This window comes from Gouania willdenowi, chromosome 1 (assembly GCF_900634775.1).
Source record: "Gouania willdenowi chromosome 1, fGouWil2.1, whole genome shotgun sequence".
NCBI classification, from domain to species: Eukaryota; Metazoa; Chordata; class Actinopteri; order Blenniiformes; family Gobiesocidae; genus Gouania; species Gouania willdenowi.
In genome coordinates this window covers 16,574,449-16,598,389 of record NC_041044.1, presented here as the reverse complement: position 1 = coordinate 16,598,389, position 23,941 = coordinate 16,574,449, and the positions used below count along the sequence as shown (strand labels likewise).

Sequence of the window (23,941 nt, the reverse complement as noted above, 5' to 3'; positions counted from 1 at the left end):
ACTGGTGACGACATAATCCAAGATGGCGGCGGCCCGGACTACAGCCAATACTATTTCATAAGAGCCTTAAAAGACATGGATATAATGAAAAGAGTGGATGGACAGAGGCATAAACATGCAGACTTTCCCACGGACACACACAGACTTATTAAACACCCACAGACCTCGGTAAACGGAACAGGCTTCATCGACTGGCAGGCACTAGGACCTGTAGGCAGAGTTAATGCGTCCCCCGTACTTCATTCACAGGCTGTAAAATCACCCAGTTTTACTGGGCTTTTTACCAGTGATTAGTTCCTATCTCTCTTCCGCTCTGTCGGACCAAACTGAAACCGCAGACACACACACACACAAGTCACGTTCTGAACGCATCTTATACAAACCCTGCGTAAACAAACAGAGCAAGCCGCAAAACAAACTAGTGCGTGCATTTAGGAATCGAAAAAAAGAATCAAAATGCAAACATCTTTGTAACGGTTCTGGAACCGGACATTAGGAACGGAACCGGTTCTCGGTGCACAACCCTACCGATATGTTTTCCATAATTTTAATAGCTATGCATGATCACTTATTAATGTAAATAATGTTGATGTAAACGATACACAAAAATCTTTAAATAATATTTACTTTATTCAGTTTTAGGTGTGTCGTCTGTCTGTGGGTCTGAGTTGTTTCCCTAACCCTGTGCTAGTTTTAAAAAATTAGTACCAGTTTGTGTATGTTTTTGTATTTTTATTTATTTTTTTGCTGTAAATGTGCATGGTTTAGAAACTAAACCAGCAGTGAATATAATACACTGTTAATTACTGTATATGGTACAATATTAGATGAAATCAGACCATTACATTATTTGAAAGAGATCAACAAGTTAGCTCTGTCTTTAACAATGTCATTGACAATGAAAAAAAAAATTGCATTTCATACATATATCCTTAACACACATTTGTACAGTGTAACAATGCCTGGGTATTGATTACGCTTTGATTTAAAATGTAAGTACAAATGGTAAGTAACTTTACAGCAATGTTAAGATACGTTTTGTATTATTTAATTTTACATAAGACGTAAGGGTTGTTGTGGTAAATTCTTTTTCTTTTTTTTTTTTTACTTGTCTGCACATGCTGTCAAAGGTCAACACAGCAAGAAGTGCAATCTTTTTTTAGACAGCAATGCATTTTATTTTTTATTTTTTTGTTATTGCAATTAAATAAATTGCATTATTTTATTGCACAATTGTGACCATCACCAGCCCTCCCTAAGGAAGGGTAAGAAACACTTTATTAAAGGGAGAATATAAAAAGAGAGGGCAGTGTTACACCTAGGTGAGGTGGTGGCAAAGCCCCCCGGGGATCACCCCCCCCCCCCCCCAACCCAGCCCACAAACCAGCCACAGTCAAGCAGGACCGCAAAGACCCAGACGGCGCAAGGACAGTAGCCCAGGCCCCTTCTTAACAGAGATGGAGCAGAAAAAGTATAAACACTGATGGTGAAAATTAGCATTTATAAATTTCATTTTGGAAGTGTTTGTCTGCGTTAGCTCGAAATAATGTGGAAACAACTTCATGAGAAGATCAAACACAATGCAGGTGTGGTTAATATTCTACAATTAAAAAAACAGCCTGTCATCTTTCATTTTGCTACGTGCAGATTTGTTGCTGGTATTGATAACTTGGCTTTTGGCATTATAAACTAAAATATATTGTTTTCTTATCCCACTGAAATCAGAAAGACGTGTTCCAGCTGAAAGACATTGAGAAGATTGCTCCTAAATCCAAAGGAATATGTGAGTACTGCATTTTTAATTTTATTTATGGTATGGTAAGTCATATAGTGTTTATATACAGTATATCTATGGTGGTTTGCCTCCAGGCTAAGCCCCGCCCTACGTCACAATGTTTACAATCAAAGCGTCTATACAGCCAGGCACAAAGTATACATGAAAATACATACAGTACTGAGTCCAGAGTTCATCCTAAACACAAGTAGACCTGGATATAAAAATCACTACACAAAACAACAAAATACACAATACGAACAACAAGCCTATTAACATCATAGTAAAATATCCACTATTCAGCCACAGACAAATTGAATCTAATGGGGGTCATCTAAAGTTTTAAATTCCATAATGGTTTCCACATGCTGTGTTCCCTAACACTTCATAACTCAGTTTTTTTTTTTCAAAGTGAAGTACTCTTCTTTACTAAATCAAAAGGAATATGTGAGTACTGCAGTTTTTTTTTACATCATGTTCTAATTGGAAATTCAACAGGAAAAGTTTCTTCAAAATCAGCCTAAACAGGATAGATTTATGAAAATGACTAGTTTGGAGCCACAGTTATAACAATCCTTATTTATAGTATCGTTTTGTAGTATTTATAGTTTGTTTGGGGCTAAGAACTAATTTATCCAAGGGCAATGCCATCCTAAGCATCATATATTAATACAAAGTGATGCCATCAGTGCTGTTTTTGTTAGGGAAAAGAAATGCCAGGAGTCTCTCTCTCTTGGGACTTTGCAGACGTACAAGCAGCCAGAACAAGCTCTGCATCCTCATACATTCTTTAAAAGACTGCGGTGACGTGCTCATATAATTGCCATGGCAACTAGGACTCGCTGTTGCCATCATAACTGTATTTAGACTGTATGAGCAGAAGTAGACCTATCAATAGCAGTAAGCTCATGGTGGAGAGGGCTGTCTAATGCCAGTGGCTCCAAAGTCCAACACACACACACACACACACACACACACACACACACACACACACACGTACACAGAAAAGAAGGAAAAAGTCTGAAAACACAAACATTAGGTTTTAAGTGTTTTGTTCAACCCAAGTTGCTTTTAAAAGTGGGAACTAAACAGATGTGGGGGGACGTGTCGTGAACATTTATCTGCAGGAAGTGGATGTTGTTGCTGGGATTAAGAGCCTGCGTTTATAATCCTAGTATGTAGATGCACAGTTGGTAATGAGGGGAAATGGTCATCAGGAGATCTGTGCTGTAGCCACATTTTCCCTGTATTAGGAGAAAACAGTGCAAACAGGCTATGGTAGGGATTGGAGGGGTGGGGGGGGGGGATCTGTGACAAGGGCCTCCTGGTAACCATTAAAATGGCCTCATAGTTGTTGGTTAAAAAGAGGCTTAAAGAAATGAGCGTTCCTCCAGTTACCAGTTCCTCAGTCAGTCAGTCAGTCACACGCTGGGTGTGGGTAATCTATCCACAGCGCTCTTCGTTTTTGATGGCGGTTGCCAGTCCTATTTTCTACCACCGTTTACCATCCTCTGAATCCTCAAAGCAGCACATAAGCTCTTTCAGCTTCACTGTGGACCAGCTTAGCAAAGCATGTGGGAGTATCACGTTTCACCGCTGACACAGTTCAAGATGTAACAACCCGCGCTCTATCACATCCTCTCCTGCAGCGTTCACTCTGATCAACAGAGGGAAAAATAGGCAGAAACCTGCGTATGTGTGAGTTCAGCACAATCAAGGGTTCCAGTGAATTAGCCAATGGTGAAAATCAGACCTGATGATGAGTTATAATCATAAAACTCCAGTTTGACCTGCTAATCATTTCAGTCATCAGAAATCAACATTAGGGGTGTGGAAAAAAAATCAATTTTAGGATATATCGTGATTTTTTTTTTTGGGTGCCAATTTTAAATTGATTTAAAATTGGAAATTTAAGTCAATTTGAATTGATTTAAATTTAAATCAATTTGAATTGATTTAAATTTAAATACATTTAAATCAATTAAATTAAATTGTAATTTATTTAAATCAATTTAGTTTTTTGATTTTTATTTTTTTTAAATTAAACGAATTATTTAATTTTTTAAAATCATTTTTTCAAAAACAATATATATGTATATATATTTATTATTTAATCAATATTTTTGTGTATGTGCAATATTTCAGTGGTGTGTACAATGCGTTCAATGTGTTGCAATGGTTACTTGATGCACTTGATTTTATGATGGCAGTGTGTGATACCTGCAATATTTATGTATGTACAGGCATTGTATTTTCATATAATCTGTTCACATCAGTGTTTAAACTGACACCATAGGAGAAATGATTCATTCTTATTTTTGTGCATTATCAGTAACTCAGGGTGATTTATCCTTAATGTTCTCATTTACAGTTTGAGACTTCCACACAGTACTTGTTGCACTTTATTTTATGAGGACAGTGTGTAACACTGTATTTTCTTTTTTTTCGGTGAAAATGTGCAAAAAAAAACTAATAATAAATAATAAATAGGATGTTTTGAAGCAAATAGTTTTGACTCAATTTGTCCTCTGAATGATCAATATCTTCTGATGAACATATACAGCGACTTGATTTTTCACCTCTACGTTTAGTTTTGATATTCACTGGGTAGAATATCGTGATAATATTGTATCGTTACACGTATCGTATTGCAACATCCTTGCCAGTACTCACCGCTAATCAACATAAGTGTTTGTTTTCCTCATTAAGCTCCGATGACTGTGAAGGACGTGCTGCAAAGCCTGGTGGATGACAACATGGTGGACTGTGAAAGAGTGGGTACATCCAACTACTACTGGGCTTTCCCCAGTAAGGCCGTACATGCTCGTAAGCACAAACTGGAAGAGCTGCAGAAACAGGTGAGTCCATTCGTCCAGGAGAGTTTTCAACCTGAATTATTGGAGTCATTCGTAATGTCTGCTTTCTAAAAAAAAATCAGAATCAGAATTCCTTTATTAATCCCAGGGGAAATTGCTTTCGTTACAGCCATTTAAGATAAAAAAAAAAATCACAAATAAAAGAATAAAATGTTTAACAAAGACGAAAGAAAGAAAAAAACGTTAAATAAGTGTACAATTAAGTAAAAGACTGTTTAAAATACAGATACACAGACATTACAGTAGTAACAAATAAAGTAAGATAGATAATACTAATACAAATGTAATACAGATATTCACAAAAAATAATACAAATATGATACAGAAGTTCATATGCTAAACTCATTATGAAGTTCATCATGAGTTTAGCATGTGACAAACTAGAAAGTCTTTACGTGAGTATTTACGTGTATGTTTCTAGTTTGAAAACATTTCAAGTTAAGATTTATTTATATATCACATTTCATGCACGGGGCAACACACGGTGCTTCACAGTCAAAAACAATATACGATATTGACACGATAATCAGATTCTGAGCCGGAGTTAAAGCTCAACATATACACCAAAATGATCCACACATAGTAGATCACTCAAATAAACACACACTGAAAGCAAACAACTACATCTAAGCATAAAATGTTGCAAAAAGTAGAGTTTCTAATGTGATTTTAAAAGTGTTCAATGTTGGAGCCCCTCTCACGTGTGCAGGCAGAGTGTTTTATTAACTAGTTCAGTGGTTCTTTAAATGTTTAGGCTCAAGTACCCCATTTCTCTGTTTCTGAATCCAAGTACCCCCTTTGTCCAACTACAACATTTTGCTCAGAACACTGTGAAAATCAACTATAGATTATAATAATAAGTGATGAAACACATTTTAAAGAATCTCATCTCATTTTGTAAGTTAGTGGAAATAAACAGTATTTAGTGCAGTGGTTCTCACCCTTTTTTGGACCTCGTTTTATTCTAGAATTAGTTTTTCATCATGTTTGAGCTCAGATATATTTTTACTGCATTTTAGTTGAACTAGATTCACAAATTAAAAGTATAGAAATACATTTGTTTAAGATTGCATGTTTTAATAAAAAAATTATAATAACAATTAAAACATTTCAAAAATCTATTTCAATTTTTTTGAAATTTCAGGTGACCCCATTTGGGGTCACGACCCCAAGGTTGAAAAACCGTAATTTAGAGTTTTGATAATTTCCTGTCATCACGCTTGGTGTGGGACAAAGACTAACATTTTATTTTTTAATTTTCCACACCCTTTCTCTCTCTCAAGTACCCCCTGTAGTGCCATCGCGTACCCCTAGGGATACACGTACCCCCATTTGAGAAACACTGAACTAGTCTAACAGGTGATTTTGACAGGCCAGTAAATGAACTATTACAGTTGTTCAGTCTACTTTAAATAATGCATGAACTATTTTCTCTGGATCAGATGCTGACAGAAGGTCTCTTAATTTTTTATATATATTTTTAAAATAATAAAATTTAGATGATTATTATTATTTTTTTTTTTTTTTGATTGATTGTTTGTGTTTAAAGAGACTGAACAGAGATGAGCAGCAACTATTTGTCTTTGAGTTTTTGGACCAAAAATGATCATTTCTGTTTTGTCTTCAGCTAAACAGAGTTTCTAGGTATAACTAGCTAACGTGTTGAAATATTAAAGAGCGTTCATGTTGCATGCTCATTAGCCGTTGACTTCTCTCCCCCATCGGGAGGCCGACAGATGGTGTGAGGGTGGAAATCACAGAACGTTGGCCACTACGATTCTGAAGCAGAAGTTATGTTATGGAGCCATAAACTGAGCTGAGAAATGACAACGTTTATTCAAAGCAGAGTGGCCAGAAAGTTTCCATTATCTTCATTATTTCAAATAACAAAATGACTGTTTTAAAATGTAAAATGGCCACTATGAAAAACAATTTTTAAAATCTGTTTTATGCAGTCAAAGTGGACAGACCACAGTGTCTTTAGTCAGCAGGAGTGATTTTACTGTTTGCATTAAAGAATGGTGGAATAATAGTTTAATTCTGTCCATAATATTGATTGTGTTACTTGCAGGGTTGGGGTCAATTATAATTGTAATTGATAATTAATTACAATGATGACAATTGTATTTGTAATTATGAAAAAATACATGTTACTGTAGTGACCATATTTAAATTGTAATTGAATTCAGATGATTGACTTTATAATTGTAATGGGCATTGGAATTCTAGAAAAACTTAAATTTACAATTTAATTAAATGTTAACCATGTTTTAGTTTCCATGGTTTACACATACGTAGTTAACAATTATTAAACTATGTTTCATATCAAGTATTCCCAAAACCTGTCATTTCTCTTGAAATAATTTAAATCGAGAATTGTACAGACAGAATAAAAGGCTCACACGCCCACACCAAAAATATTAACGCCAATATTTTCCTGGATAAGGAAGCCTAACGAGGTAACCAAGAGATGAGAAACAAATTGGACGATAGATAATATATAATTTAAATTAGTGTATTTTACAGCTGATTTAAGACATGGGGCAATACTGACCCGTTATCACACGTGTCAAACTCAAGGTGCGGTGGTCAAATCCGGCCCTTTAGCGCATCAAATTTGGCCCGCAGGATGAAGTTGGAATTACAGAAAACATGAAACATTGTGTAAAAATACCAAGTAATTTAGTTGTGGATATCTCAGCCATTCCAAATACATATATTCAATGAAAGTCCACAACATTTACCAGGGCGCACAGTTTTCCCATGCTTTTTTCACAATCGCATATTGTTGAAAAACTCCAAAATTCAGCAATTTTAATAAAATGATTCGACAAATGTTTCAATGGGCACAAACTCAATGAAATTTAAAGATTGGATATTGTCAGTAACTTCCATTACTTTACATATATTTATAGGGCAGAATAATGTTAAAATTGCTCATTTTTCCACCTAAAATTTGCTGCCTACTAAAATGTGTTTGACACCCCTGTGTTATCATAAGAGATGCTAACACAAGCGGTAGTAAGCTCAGTAATTGTGATTAACTGTAATTGAACTTTAGTAATTGAGAACTTAATTGTAATTGACTTTCAGAGTAAAATTACAATTGTAATTGGAAAAAATGGTGTTCCCCGTAATCATAATTGAGATGTAATTAAACATCTGAATCAGGAATACTTTATTTATTCCAAGGGTAAATGACTTAAAACTTGGAAATTTGTTAAAATCTGAGTAATTGAAGACATAATTGTAATAAAAAATATATATAATTGACCCCAACCGTGGTTACTGGTGTCCACTTACACACAACATTGTTGTATTTTCAAGGCTTCGGAGGCAAAACAGCGTAAAGAGTCTTTACAGAAAGCTGTGGAAAAAGCCAAAATAGGGCGTCAGGATACAGTAAGTACACGCTCATGTGCTGATCTAAAGTTCTGTGTTTTGATAGCACATCAACGTTCAATGACAAATGTTCTCTGTGGGTGTGTGCGTGTGTGTGTGCGTGTGCAGAAAGAAAGAAGCTCCATGCTGAAGGAGCTGCAGGCTCTGAGAGAGGAGCGAACACAGCTGCAGGCCGAGCTGGAGAAGTACAGAGAATGTGACCCCGAAGTCGTAGAAGAAATGCGTGAGTAGTTCAAATGCAACCTGACTGGTTTGTCAGAAAAAATAGAGAACTTCAGGGGGTCGTTGCATTATTTCTGTTACAGAGTAGAGAAATCTGCTTTCCCTCTACAATGTCACGTATCCTAAGCAAAACTCCTCTGTGAAGCCTCACGTGTTCAAACGTTTTCCAGCATGTCGACTGCTCTCAGTTGTCAACTTTAGGCCTCAGCTGTCGTTCCTTTTCTTTTTTTTTTATTGGAGGGCTAGAGGAACTTTGGTCCAACTGTAACAATCTGTCATGAGAGTTTGGTCATATGCATTTTTATACACACTCAGTGTTCTCTTAGGATTTATTTTTTAATCCAGCAGTTGGATGACAATTTCCACATGTAGACACACTGTAGGCCTCCAGCTGTTACCTTAAACACTAGCACTCATTGGTTTATACCATCATGTGGCTTCAAAGGCCAGATTTGAACTTGTGTTTCCAGAGCTCTGATGTCTGTTTAAAGAAGAGGGAAATGATTGTGTTAAGAAGCTAGAGCAGTTTCCAAGCTAGCATAGCCTTTAGTTTCCCACCAGATAATAAATGCTTAGCAGCAGTCAAGCAGGAGTCAGAATGGATCAGTTGGTTCAAAAATTGATAAATCCCTAGCTCTCAATTTGGTGAAATTTAACAAAGTTATATCCCAGTTTGTGTTTGATCGATTAATCTGGGTTGTGCATGTTATTGTGAGTTTTCAAAAAAAAATGGGGGTGCCCATGTACTGTATTTGGACCTACTTAATTGTTATTAATGGTGATAGAAATTTCTTACAAGTCTTAAAAGTGTGAATGATCATGTAGGGCTGGGCGGTATACCGGTTCATACCGAATACGGGTATATATTTTCGTTATAATGTGAATTTTTAATATACCGCCATACTAATGTATTTGATTACACAACTTTCAGAACGCTACGCTGTGCCACGTTTCAGACCGGAAAATGCTGTGAACACCTGATTATGCATAAAATATACCAGATTTTAAATAAAGGGTGGTAAACCACTTGCGTCCCTAAATTATTTGGTGATTCTTTTTTATCACCCTCTGTGAGGAATTCACTAAGATTGCAGCAATGTTTTTTGTGCGCGTACAGAAGTAGTTGAGTGACCTATTTAAAGAGGCATTTAGTGCGTCTTATTTTGAATATGGAGGGTGAAGGAGAGCTGAGTGCGGGGAATTGAAACATTTAAGAGAAGATGTCAGGATATAAACCACAGAATAAAGGGAAAAAGTTGCTTTTAATTAATCGTCTGCAAATAAAAGCGGTAGAGGAGAACCCGCTGTCAGAAATGGGGTAGCAGGTTCAACACAAACACTTGGTTATTTTAGTGAATTTAAGCTTTATACATGACATTTATTGAGTTATTTTATCTGATGAAAATGAAAATAATGTTACTTTATAATTTGGTTTTATCACAGAAATATTTTCCGATGTGTAATCCAGCCAAAAAATAAATAGGTGCTTTGTGTATTAAATTGTACTGCATGAAAACCTTTCCTATAGTGGGAAAAAAACAAATAAGTCGTCATAAAAGTTTATAAGATGGCTTCAAGTCTGTAACTGGAATGCGTGCGCTAGGATGGGAGCTCATTACGTTCTTTAAATTGTGGACTCGAGGTCTGAAAATGAGATCCCTCGGTTGTCTTTCCTCTCACCTGCGTCTTCACCTCACAAATATCACTGCTGCCACCACTGTGCAACAAGCTTTGACACTTACCACCTGGTTGTGGGGCATGCTTAATTTATAGGGAAAAACGGGGGCCTCAAATAAGTCCTGGTTTGATGAATTGCTTTGCGTCCACTGCATTCATTTATTTGCATTTCCCCCTCCCATTTTTATGCTCCCCTTCTGTGATCCACTTACTATACATATTCATCAGAGGGAAACACGCTAATGGCTTGTGGAGGCATTGTGACGTGCTGGCCACGTGGTGTCCTGATTCCCTGAGGTTTGTACCTCTTAACAACACGTGGAGTGACGTTTGCACACGTTATAATACCCTTAAACCTTTAGTGAATCCACCTCTCTGATTGCTCTTGTTGGCTTATAGATTAGCATTTTTGCCAGAGGTGTAAAATGTACTAACGTACAGTATCCAACTCAAGTACTGTTACTTGATTGAAATTGTACTCAAGTACAAGTAAGTCAGACATAAAATACTCAAGTATAGGTTGAAAATAGCTCAATTAAATAGTACTCAACCCCCCCACGTTTATTGTTGGTAATGAATCTTGCACACGATTCCCTTGCATACAGTAAACATCTCATGTATAAACTTAAAAAGGAAGAGACCAAATCTTGCACAATTGGAACTTAATTTTTTTCCACATAGGCATATGTATAAAATGTCAAAATTATTTTTTTTTTTATTAAAATAACACCAATAAATTATGTTATGGTTTCATTTATTATTATTATTATTATTATTATTTATTATTATTATTCAAAAAGAAGACAAAATTAACTTGCAGGTATTACCAAAAAAATCATTTGAAAATAAAAAAGGCTCTAGCTACAATTATGAACTCAAAAACAGTGCCATGCCAAATGTGCCACGTGGGTAACAACATGATAGGTCGAAACCACAACCTGAACCCAAGAAAGTGACTGGGCGTTGATCAGAAATGGTACGACGAAGAACATATGGATTATGTTCAATGTGACCTTGAAACGGAAATAAAAAAAAGAATATAATCAGTAATGGTTGGCTGTCTTCTTTTAAAACTTACTTAAAGCTGCAGTGTTTAAGGTTGTTTTTGGCATCATTTGTGCTTAATACACATGCCCAAAGTGTTTCAGTGTCAGTGTCTCGTCTATAGACACGCCCACTCATGAATATGCATACCGAGGCCGCTAATCAGCCAGTTTGTGTAGAGTTGCTCAGAAAGTAACTTTTCAGAAGCTAAAACTCTGGAAAACAGGCAAGTTTGGGAAAATAAACCTCAAATACTATGTTTTTTGGGTTCTTAGAACAAATGGAGATGGGTGAAAAATATCATGATATGGGACCTTTAACAAAGTAACACTAGTAAGGGAGGTTAACTTATGGTTTCGGTTTCAAAACGGAGCAGGGAGAGGATTCTACAAACTGCAGCTTTAAGTACACGTAAAATTACTGATGTGGAAAGTATCCATAAAAGCAACACAATTACATTAACATGAGTACTTGTAATCCATTACTTTCACCTCTGCTTTTTGCCTACACCTTTGTGCTCCTCTCACCTGATAAGTGTTAAAACCTGAAAAAAAAAAAGACGCAGCTATGGCCCCTGAACATGAATTCTTTGCTAACTTCCATGAAGTGGCCACACAATGCCTACAGCAACTCGTGCTTAAATCCAGCACTGTTTGTTTCTTCAAGTCACAGCTGACCCATGTTATGGGGTGTGTTACTTTATGTGCTCATGTGACAAGTGTAGTCATAAAAATATCTGGTTTGTTTACCTGAGCCTCCCAGTGCCGGAGCATGCCTGTATTTAGTCTGCACGCAGCTCACTGGTTTTTTTCCACTTCAGTCATTCTTTTCGTGTGGGGACAGTCCCATGAACATGTAGCAAATTAGCATGTGTCCCAATAAATAACACATTGATGCTTTTTTGGTTATGAAGAGAAAAATCAATTAGTTATGTTTTGCCTCCACATGATTAAGAATGTGGCTCCACACTGATTTCATTCAGAAATACAATGTGTTAAGCTAAAATAGTATTCCAAAATTATTTTTAGGTTTTTCTTTGTTTTAAATTAGTCAGTTCTCAGAACTTTTCTAGAATGCTTTAAAGATTACATAACAAGCACTATATAATTTACTCATCAGTCACAACAATTTGACTTTTAACAGGTGCACGTAATAACAATAATTCATCTGGAGACGAGAGTGAGTTAGACAAGCGATTAGATGACTTGGTTAGAAAAACACCTGTAGACGAGCATCGACCCATATGAGAAAAGTCAGAAAAACGTTTTCTATTGTCACGTATGATGGATGCCTCCAGGAAACATTGATAATATTAAGTTCTGTCATTTTTTAGTAAATACTTTGCACCATACTCGGCGAGAAACCTGATTCATGAACAGCACAAACTAGTTCGATTCATGGAAGGGAAACTACTAAGAATTTGCTGCCTCCGCCGGTTAGGGCTGTTACGACAGCGAAAAGGAAGTCAACAAAATGTTTTGGTTATTAGGTGTATCCAGTACCCATATTTTGTTCACACAGTACAGTCCATTAATGATAGTACATTTAATTGAAGCTGTTTATTGTGGCAATTACCCAACTACAGACCAAACAGAGGTGGAACTTAATAGTGTCGTGTTTCACAGGCAGATATTTCTAGACTCGATTCAACAATTGAATGAAAAAGGAAAAAATAAACGCCTCACTGTGTAACACCAACTAAACCAATGACAAAAGCAGAACATGAAAGCAATAAAGCTGCAGCGACTGAGTGAACATGGCAGGATAATAAATTTGGTCATAAACTTGAAGGACTTGTATTTGCTATACTCACATTGCTGAGAGCTTATCTTCCTTCTGGTTTATGAAATGCTGAGGTCAGCTGTTCTCTAAGGCTCTGGCTCCAGAACTTATCTACCCTCAACAATAACTCTAGCCCCAAATAAAGGAACATTATATAGAGCAGAGATGGGCAAGTTTTATCACAGCGGGAGTCACAAATAGATGATTATCTGATCCAAGGGCCACATTATTATCAACATTAATGTCAGCATTTTGAATAATGAGTTTCTGTTGTCACTTTGTGTGTTTTTGTTGTTATTGTGTGTAGTTTAGTTATCATTTTGTACAGTTTTTTGTATTTTTACATGTTTTTTCTGTATTTTTGTAGGCGTCTTTTGTGTTTCTGGTAGAGGTTGACGATATATCAGCCGGCCGCTATATATGGACTTTTTTCAAATATGTATTTTTTTTTTTTTTTTTTTTTTTTTTTTTTTTTGACCATCACCAGCCCTCCCTAAGGAAGAGTAAGAAACACTTTACTATAGGGAGAATATAAAAAGAGAGGGCAGTGTTACACCTAAGTGAGGGGGAATGGAACAGGGAGGAGAGACTCAAGGTAGGGTAGAGTGTTTCAATTGTTTTTCATAATCACTGTGCTTTAAAAAAAAAAACTATCGGCTTTAGATATTGGTCATCGGCTGAATTATTATTTTTTTTAAATTGGTATCGGCATCCTCCTTTGAAAATCCCATATTGTTTGACCTCTAGTTTCTGGAGTATTTATGGTCGTTTTTTGCACTTATGATGATTAGTACAGTGCCCGTCGGAAGTATGTATTCATATAGTGGGAGGAGTTTAAGTAGAGTTGTCAATTATGGCCAAATGAGTATGTGTTTGAAGGTTGGATGTACAAAGAGGTGTACATACTCTGTAGTGTTATAAATGGGTTTTATTTGTGGGTGCAAAGTAAAATAGTGTGTGTGAGTTCTCTGGTTTAATTTTATGGGACGTGCATGATGAATTGGTAAATAAAGTTTGCACCAATGTTTGCTGGACTTAAGCAAATGGATAATAAATGTCCCGGAGCCTCTCCTGTCCTTAGACCCTCCTTTGGCAAGGAAAAACTCAAAAAACCCACAAACATGTCACGTACATCCAACTTACTACCATAGAGCAGAGACACAGAAAACAGGTGGGTTTACACCAACGGCGCCCCTCAGCAGATTTTTCTCATATTCTGCTTGTGGCGCCAATGGAGCGTGCAATGTAACAGCTTCACGCTTTTCCCCACATGCTTTTGTTTTGCTTTTCCTTATTTACGTAATGTGCGAATTAGGTTATAAACACATGGTGAAAATATCAGCGTTTATAATCTTTCCTTGTATGTAATAGTAGTACAGGGCTCTCAAGTTTTGAACTCAGTTCAGAGTGAGACTTTGGCTGCAGTGGCGGTTTAGGTATAAAGACATAAATTCGTACAAATAAAACTAGTTAATTAGCATTGAACATTTCTTAGTGCAGGGGTGCTTATCGTTTCTCTCTCACACACACACAGACTATCTTTGGTTTATTAGAGAGATGATGTTTTTTTCTGTTTTCTGTCATTGTGTGTATTTTTGTGGCCATTTTGTGTTCCTTTCTGTCATTTTGTGCGTTTTTATGCATTTGCTTTGAAGTTGCATGAGGCCCTCCGGCCTGCCAGTGGACAATGTCTAATTTAGAATATACAATAGATGCAATGAAAAGAGTACAAAAAAATTCAGCATGTTTTGCTGTGGGGGAAAAAATCCTACAACCTTCTGTTAGAAGTACAAGCATTGCCTCAAATACCGTCTTCAAAATCTGCTTTTTAAGACGGTATTTGGAAAAAAATGTCCTTTTATTTTGCTTCGACAGATTCCCAGGACCAGCTGAAAAGTGCAGTCCATGAGCATAGAAATACTGGCTTGGGTGGAAAAGTGTTTATTGCAGGTGAAAACTAGATGTAAGAAAACTGACTGACAGAAAGGGAGAACAGGACTTTGTCACTTTTGTTCTTGCATTTTTAGCTGTCTCCACATGCCTACTGGTGTGTTAATCTGTTAAGTTGCCAGTCCATCCACACACACACACACACACACACACACACACACACACGCACACACACTAGCACACTGCTGATAACCATCTCCCCTCAGTCAAGATTGAATCAAACTCCGAGGCTTGTGATCCGCTGTGTGCTGAGAACACTACTTTGTGTTGTGTCTTGTGTTGGAGAGGTTTGACTGAACTTGCAGAATGAGCTCAGACCTGTTCATACATAAACTGTAAGCATGATACTCTGTGGTTCAAAAGCATTTTTCAACCCACAGTTTACTGAGACTTGGTCGATAAAATGATCAAAATGTTTCAGAGGTGAAAGTTATTGACTTTGAAAATGGTTTGTTGATAAAAATCAAGCATAGAAAACCTGCTCTGAAGCCCAGTAGGGCTCATTACCATTTGAAGTGTAACTCGTGTGTCACTCACAGCTCTGAGTGTCAGTTTGTGTGGAAAACGTGACTTTTTATTGTGAAAGTGTTGTGACAGCCTGAAGGCACTCCTTGGTTATGTATTAGAAATAGAAGTTGAACTGTGGCTCATTTCAACTAAGAACATGGACATCTTTAAAGTTATATTGCAAATAAAGGTTTTGTGTTATTTACAGTTATACTTGTACCTTTGCATGACTTGGACAAATTAACAAAATGTGTTTTGAAAATGAAAATATGAGTGAATGTGGAGTAATGACTGAGAAAAACACTGAGTAAATATCTCACCACTGTTACCAGGGTTTGTACAAACCTGGTGCACCGTATTTATAACTGACTTCAAATTTAGCAAAATGCATTTTATTTTGTTAAAAAAATAAAATAAAGTTCTGACTCTGATCAATGTATTTACACACACAATGAGACTGTTCAAAAAAAGCCGTCTGCTGCTTCACACAGACAGGAACTCATGGGTGTGTGCGCGTGCGTGAGAGAGAGAACTGGTAAACAGTACACCTCTAACACTGTACCAACACACCAATGGGAATGTAAAGTTGCTCAAATCTCAAACGTTAAACATGGATATATCAAATGAAGGCAAAATGTAACTAAATAATTAATCAGTGACCTTCTCCCATTTTTGGAATTTTGTAATAATTACAGTCTTGTGCTGCTTTAAGGGACAATCTAGTAGACCCGCTTTACACTAAGCTGAATTCAACCTGAGAATTGTTGTACTTTTTTTTTTTTTTGGTAATTTAAATTTCTATTGGGAACAAATAGTACAAATATAAAATGACATTGCATCTTTCAATTCCAAATGTTTAAATATGTATACAGTATCAACAAAACCATATGTATACACAGGCCCATCTGTGTATACATTATATCTTCTATTTTTTACATGTATTTTTTATTTTATTTATCTGCTGCTGAAACTGTGCAGATTTCCCCTTGTGGGGCCAAAAAAAGTTATCTTATCTTAATACTTAAAAATTAGAAGATCCTGAAAAATAACCTCAATAAGTCCAATAAAAACAAATGTATGTATCAGAGTGCTTTTAATGAGGGTTTTAGATGCAGGCCGATATATTATGATACTCTATTTGTATTTTTTTTTTTTTGGTATTTGATTTCAATATCAGCTATAAGTGTTGTTAATATGATGTCTGCTCCATAGCACAATGGGTAACATTACCACCTTGTAGGTTGTAGTGCTGCTGACTCTGCTCCTGCTTATGGAGTTTACATTCACTCCATGTTTTTTTATTAGGTTTCCTTAAACGTGAAATAGCTGCACTAGAAAGGAGTGACTGTGTTGGTGATTATCAGTGACCTGAGGCCTGTCTTTAGTGACCCTTCCTTTCTAAATGCACTGTAATAGGTTTCAGCACCTTGTGACCAGGGCTTTAAATTAACACCCGCCCACCTGCCAAATGTGGGTAAAAATGAACTTTGGTGGGTAACATTGTAGCGTTACTAGTCATTTTGCCTATTGAAGAATGAAACAAATACCACTGTGTCTGTTTGAATCGACAGGCTGCAGAAACAAGGAGACAAGTCATTGTTGCCAGATTGGGCTGTTTTCCAACAAGAAATTTGAGGGTTTTTGTGTGTGTTTAGATTTTAAACTGTAATGTATATCTGGCAACCCTGCTGGTTGTACTAATCTTACATTTCCCATGAACACTATGTCAAGACGTGTCAACAATTGGCCACGTGCTTACATTAGCATGATTGTTGGTTTGTTATCGGAGAAGACAAATGGAATGAAGATGTAAAATTAGTTTAGAACAAACAAACCAACATGTGGAGATATTGATCTTTCCTACGCAAAGATCCAGCAGCCACTGAACATACGCAGAGAAGCACAGACTCTGAACATTACATTTCACACATGATCTATTTGTTCACCTTTAAAATGTGCACTGTACAGTTTGTGGGGAGTGGGATTTGTTTACATTTGAAGATCATGCATGTTAGTAAAAATATTAGTAATCAGTACTAAAAATTACATAAAAATGTTTTACTAACTTCAAACAGTGTTCTAGGGATCCAATTTTCATCTCAGTTAAGTTTGTTTAAGTTATAAGAATACACTTTATAAAAGGTTCACTTCTCCGACACACCCAACGTTCAACATTGCACCTTTTAGGCATTGTAACAATATTGTTTTAAAATTAAATGTATATATTTTTACCATTTTAATGTATTTCTGCAATCAACTAAATTAAAAACAATTTTTTTTAAAAACAAGAATGCTTAAATCTATTCTCTCATAATGTAGTTTATTTTGGCTGGTGTAAAATCTGCTTGGCTGGTAACTTAAAGAATCTACTAGCCATGCTGGCTACTGATCTAAAAAGTTAGCTTAAAGCCCAGCTTGTGACCCAGAGCATGATACAGGACTTACTGTATGTATGACACTTCATCAACCTTTTGATTGTTCCTTCATTGTGACATTAGACATAACTTTTTCCCCATGGGGACTTTTTCTTCTTTGTGTGTGTTAACGTGCCTTTGGTTTTTGTGGGACTTGATGGTTGACTTTAAATGTGAAATGCACATTACAATATGACTCTTTGTTTTGCAGGAAAGTCGAATGTTGTGGCCAAAGAAGCCGTTTCCAGGTGGACAGGTGAGATATTGTCTCTTCTTATAACCAGAGGTAGCAAAAGTACTAGTCCTCAGTACTCAAGTAAAAGTTTAGATACTTGAATAAAAAATGACTCGGGTAAAAGTGTTAAAGTTGCTCCCTTACTTGAGGCAAAGTAAAAAAGTATATGCTATTAAGTGTACTTAAAGGAGACATATCATGCATTTAAATCCTTCCTTTTTTACATATAAATCATACAGTTGTGGTCTATATAAAGCAGAACTGCAATGCTTGAGTCTGAATTCCTCATTATTATAGCTCCACAGGCCCCTTTTCTGATGTGCTTCTAAGAGCAACTCGTTTTGGTGCGGTCTCTTTAAATGCAAATGAGACACTTCATACCCCGCCCCCTCAGCAGGTTGCAGAGGTGACACTCGGTTCAACTCCACCCTGTTCGGCCATTTTTGTAGTTTGATAGAAGAGCTACGGTTATGTAGCGGTGCATAAACTTTTTATTCAGAGGTTATTTACAAAATGTCAACAACAGAAGACTTGTCCATCCAGCCTTACATGTTCGAGCCAGAGTCTGACCCGGCGAAGCGTGATGAAAATGAAGATGATGAACCTGCAGAAACCTAACAAGTGAGCTAACACAAGCACCAATTTAACGCTAGCGCCAAGCTAACGTCACGAAATGCATTTTAATTCAGTCTTTTCGGAGACAAAAATGGCAAAATGAAATGACTAATGAAAACTTGACTTAAATTAAATCACGTAGGCCATATCATCAAGGATCTAAAACGAGCACACAGCGCTGATATATGAAGACGGTGCAACTGCTAATGCTAACAAAACAATGACAGGGACGTCTTATCATCACACTTTTTAGCGTTATTTACAGCTTACCGAAGTGCTCTGTTCGTTGTCTCCAAAGATAGAAGGAATTGAACCCTCAATCAGACAAAGTCTTTCTGTAAATCCTTCTTTATACTGGCGGAGGTTGCTGAAGCAGTCATCCTTGAAGTGCTGCGCGCACACAAAAATGACCTTACCCACAGATGTGGGTACATTTCCATAAAAAATAAAACTCAACCAGGCACTTTGAAAAGGTTCTGATGCTGGGAGACGTTGTAATGAAGCGTGTGGGTTACTACATCCAACAACCAAATATTTTGACTTATCCTCTTGTAACTTCGGCATCCTGGAGCTTGGACTGCTAAATCACAGCGAGAAATAAAAATGGCGGATTGCTCGAAGTGTTGGGCCTGGAGTCGATGTCCTAATTTGGCAGTTCCGCTGCAAATACTGTGACGTTATTGTTCAAAAAACGTAATAGAGAATAGAAAAATCAAAACAGATATGACCAAATATGACCAAAACAGAATATAAAGATATCAACGGAGAACCTGAAGAGACTAATTTGAACTTTTCTGTACTTCTAAACACTAAATATACAACAAAATGCTTTTACGGGCTAAAAAAGTGGATTTAGCATGATATGTCCCCTTTAAGTAAAAAGTAAAACAAAAGTCCCTTAAATGATAAGACAAGGTTTTTTAACCAGCAAACCAGCAACTTCCATTTTTATTTCTTTTTAAGAACTTGTAGAACACTGGTACATGGAAACAAGGTAAATCTGTTACATTAGAACATCTGGAGAATTTAGCACTCATAATAAATACAATTTGTAAATAAACAACCCAAAGCATCTTTGAGTTTAACATTTTTAAAAACTTGAAAATGTTAACCATAAAACTAAGGGACTTGCCTCACAAAAAAAAGCTCAAACTACCAACATTTTGCATCTTTTTACGTCGTGACGTCATCTGTGAAGGTCTTAAAAGTAACAATGTCATTTTTAAAATGTAAGGAGTACATATTGGTTTGGAAAAAGTAAAAAGTCACAAAAAAAGGAATATTTATACAAGGAAAAACTACTTAAGTACAGTAACAAAGAATTTGTAGTGTTACTCGTCACCTCTGCTTATAACACCCATACACACGTACATACACACACAGTATAGGTTGTAAAACTATCTGAAGTGTATAAGGCCTTGGCTACAGGTGAGGTAACCTACAGTATTTAATTTCTTGCACTGACAAGACATATAGATTGTTTAAACCATTATTGGTTGCACCCCATCATAAATGCTTGTTGAAAAATAGTACTCGTAAACTAGCGTTTTCCTACTGATTACACTTTACAGCCCCTAGATGACGTAGTGAATGCTTTAAGTAGTTTGTGTCCAGTGGTCAGCACGTAGGCTCTGTGTGTGCATTTGTTGACCTGGGTGGTAACCCTGGACACGGCTGACCTTTTGGGTATCATGGAAACCAGCAAAGCTCACGGTATTTTCACTGCCGTTGAAGCATTTTTTGCTTTGCTTAGAATTGAAGTCCGTGGATGCCCACCTGCATTTTCCACCGTCATTCTTTGGTTAATCATGCTTTACAACACTAAACAAATTTGCTTCCCACTTTACACAAGCCCTTTGTTGGTTTTCTTCCATCCCTTGGTATTAGATGTTGAAACTGTTCCATGCTCTGACCATTTGAGGACACTGAATGACTTCAAATAGCAAAAGAACAATGGCAGACTTAATGTGAATCAATATGGAAAACAACTCATTCACATACAGTATGTGGCGGGAGCAGGATTGGGGTCAATTATAATTGTAATTTTTTTATTTATTAGAATAGTATACATACTGCGTAATCACCTAAATTAATAATTATTACAATGATGGCGTAATTGTAATTTGAAAAATCTGTTGCTGTCGTAATCATAATGAAATTGTAATTGAGTTTAGATAGGTGACTTTGTAATTGTAATTGCCATAAAAATTCTAAAAAAAATTGTCAATTATAATTTAACACCAATTTAGGGAACCATGTTGCAGTTCTATGTACAGTAGGAGTGTGACGATATCACGATACGGCGATATATCGCAATATTTATTTCGCACGATCGATTCTAATCAATTTTTTTAAAAAACCTTTTCAGCTTTTTCACTAAAATGTGCAGGTACGACTATTTGAAGGAACCAATATATTGTTAAGTATTGCACTATAATGATGTCACTGATAAGAAAGACCATATTTTTTTTTTTTTACAGAAAGCACTATTGAAGATACCATTTCGTTTACATTGGTATGTTGACACTTATTTACACAAATGTTGCACTAAAATAGTGTCACTGCTCATAGAACACTTTTTCAATTCATTGTCTTTTAGAGATATAAAATAAAAATTGTATTTTTAAAACATGTATTTAATCACTTAATCTTTTTTTTCTTATGTCATAGAATATCACGGATTGATTTCTAACCAATATATCGATAATTGCAGTATCGTCATCTCGTGAGATAATCTTTATCGTGAGCTTTGTATCGTATCGTGAGGTACCCAGAGGTTCCCACCTCTAATGTACAGTTCTACACATATATAGTTAATAATTATTAAAATATGTTTCATATCAAGCTTTCCAACATTTAATATAAATCTAGGGGTATACTGTCACAAAAAAGGCTCAGGCGCACACACCAAAAATATTAAAACCTATATTTTCATTGATTAAGAAGCCTAACAATGTAACAAGAGATAGAAAAGGATGATAGATATTTGTTTTTAGTGTATTTTACAGCTGATTTAGGACCCGTTATCATAAGAGATGCTAAAATAAAGCTAACACAAGAGGAATGTTAACTTTTATTATGTTATTTATTTTAGGCTCAGTAACAGTAATTAATTGTAATCAACGTTTAGTCATTGAGAATGTACTGTAATTGACTTTCTGAGGATTAAAAAATTATTGTAATTTAATTGTAACTGCAAAAAAATGCTATTAACTGTAATCATAATTGAAAATGTAATTGTAACTGAAAAATGTAATTGACACCAACCCTGGGCGTGAGTTTGCATGGAAATGTTTGAGATTTTTATGTTAAAAACACATAATACTGTGGAAACTGTGAAACGCTGGGGTTGTCCAAGGGATCAAGAATCACACCATTGCCACATGTTCTGGGAGTGTTCAGGGCTGAAGAAATGTTGGTGTGATTTACACAACATGGAGGAAATATTTAAAACAAAGCCCTATCTACTCATGGGAGTCTGAAAAAAACCATTATTCAGAATAATGGTAACGGAAGCAAAGGAAAACACCACGAGAAGATGAACAAACCTAATCCTCCCACAATATGTGAATAGATAGACAGTGAATTAAATACATGAAATGGGGAGAAAAAATACTTATTCACTTAATTTCCAAAATGGGTCTCCTTTATGGATAAGATGGAAAATCTTGGGAATAGGACTGACAACAGTGAGGCTGCCTGTTGTGTCGGAAGGGCAACACCTATCAGAATGCCTCCCTAGAAAAGTGTACAACTCTGTATTATTGACATTTTATTCCATTTTCTATCATTCTTATTATTCTTATTTTGGTGTTATAAATCCTTGTTTTGGGGAGAAAAAAAGAGAAAAAGGATCAGTCTCGTTATGACTGTTTTACGACCAAGATGTACAGCAACAAATATGTATGTTTGCAGTGCACTATAATAAAAAAAGACTTATTTGCATGTAAAGTCAGTATTTAAATCTCCTTCCAGAAAACCTGTTCAGCCATCACGACTAGGGATGTCCCGATACAACTTTTTCAGTTCCGATACAATACCGAAATTGCTGCCTTGCATATTGTTCGATACTGAAAGCGATACGATACAATATCAGCACAAATGTGACATACTTTTAATACTTATTTTGTAGTGTGGAATGTTAGAAAAGCCTTGATCAAGTGATCAAACTGACCCATTTATTATTAACCAGTTGGTTACATACATTTTAACCTTCAACATAATATCTACAGTATTCTACAATTGAATAAATATAATATATATCAGAGATTTTAGATGCAGTCTGATAAAATCCGATATTTGTTTTCTGGCTGATATCGGATCGATATCAATATCGGATCGGGACACCCCTATTTTTTATTGTCAGTATATGGTGGGAACGACTGAGGGCGGGGACAAAAACAACAAAAACTTATTGGCGCGCTTGTATCGGAGATTTTAGATGCAGTCCGACAAAATCCTATATTTGTTTTCTGGCTGATATTGAAGCGATATTCGATATCGGATCGGGACACCCCTAATGACAGAGTCAACAATTGTGCTGGTTTACCCAGACTAAAACTATGGCTAATGCCTCTTATTCCTCTCTGACGTAATATTGTTTACTAATATTTTTCAGACAATGTTTTTGCCATCAAATCCTGGACAAAAAAGAAGTTTGCATTCGATGACGGACGTATAAACAAAGCCTTTGGGATTCCTGAGGACTTTGACTACATGGACTGACTGTCAGAGATTTTTGCTCCTGAATCAAGCAGGAGAAATGTGCTTCTACTTCTGTTTAATGTTCCAGTCGTTTGCTCAGTCATGAATGCAACAGGTTTTCTTAAAGTTTTCTGCTGTTTTTTGGTTAGGTGTTAAATTATAGCCAACAGTAACTGTACTGTGACAGGTGGACTTTATCAGCCAATGCGTTGCTTTGCTGCAACCAGAGAAGAGAGCGGAGCATTAATAGGTGACGGGACCCTGGGATAAAGGCCACTTAACAGCCTGACGTTTGGGGACACCTGTTGGGATGAAAACTGAGACGCACGAGTTGATGAAAGAGAGGAAATGACAACTAACACATGTGAACTGCCAGTGACTGCGTGTATAGGTTTGGGAATTCTTTGGGAGTAAAAACGTTCCTATTCCTTTATTTTTGTTTCACAAACCTTAAACTGGAGCTGAATTCAGTTATGGGGCATTACTCTACTTTGTATAAAACATGAGTTTTTGTTTTATTGTTAATAAAATGTCCTCAGTTTTAAATTCCGTTGCTGCTTATTGTGTTTTTGTGGGTTTTTTTGTCAGATCGCTGTGCTTGTTCAATGACCTGATGCGATGAGGCCAACATGTTCGTTTCTGCTGATTTAAATTTCAAATGCAGTGTGAGCCAGTTTTTGCTTATTCGTCATTGTAGGTCATCCCAGTACATGAATAATATGCTAATGCGTTGTAAATT

General features: G+C 36.2%; 1 protein-coding gene across 1 annotated transcript in view; it reads left to right on the top strand.

Moving 5' to 3' along the window:
- The window catches only part of mnd1 (meiotic nuclear divisions 1 homolog (S. cerevisiae)), a 29,229-nt gene extending 5,556 nt beyond the window's left edge, over positions 1-23,673 (top strand). Inside the window, exons 3-8 of the mRNA XM_028452644.1 lie at positions 1,726-1,783; positions 4,484-4,632; positions 7,978-8,052; positions 8,161-8,275; positions 17,860-17,904; positions 23,117-23,673. Of these exons, the coding sequence (XP_028308445.1) occupies positions 1,726-1,783; positions 4,484-4,632; positions 7,978-8,052; positions 8,161-8,275; positions 17,860-17,904; positions 23,117-23,223 (549 nt within the window). The 3' untranslated portion in view covers positions 23,224-23,673. The remainder of the gene's footprint in view (positions 1-1,725; positions 1,784-4,483; positions 4,633-7,977; positions 8,053-8,160; positions 8,276-17,859; positions 17,905-23,116) is intronic.
- The last annotated feature ends 268 nt before the right edge of the window (positions 23,674-23,941 follow it).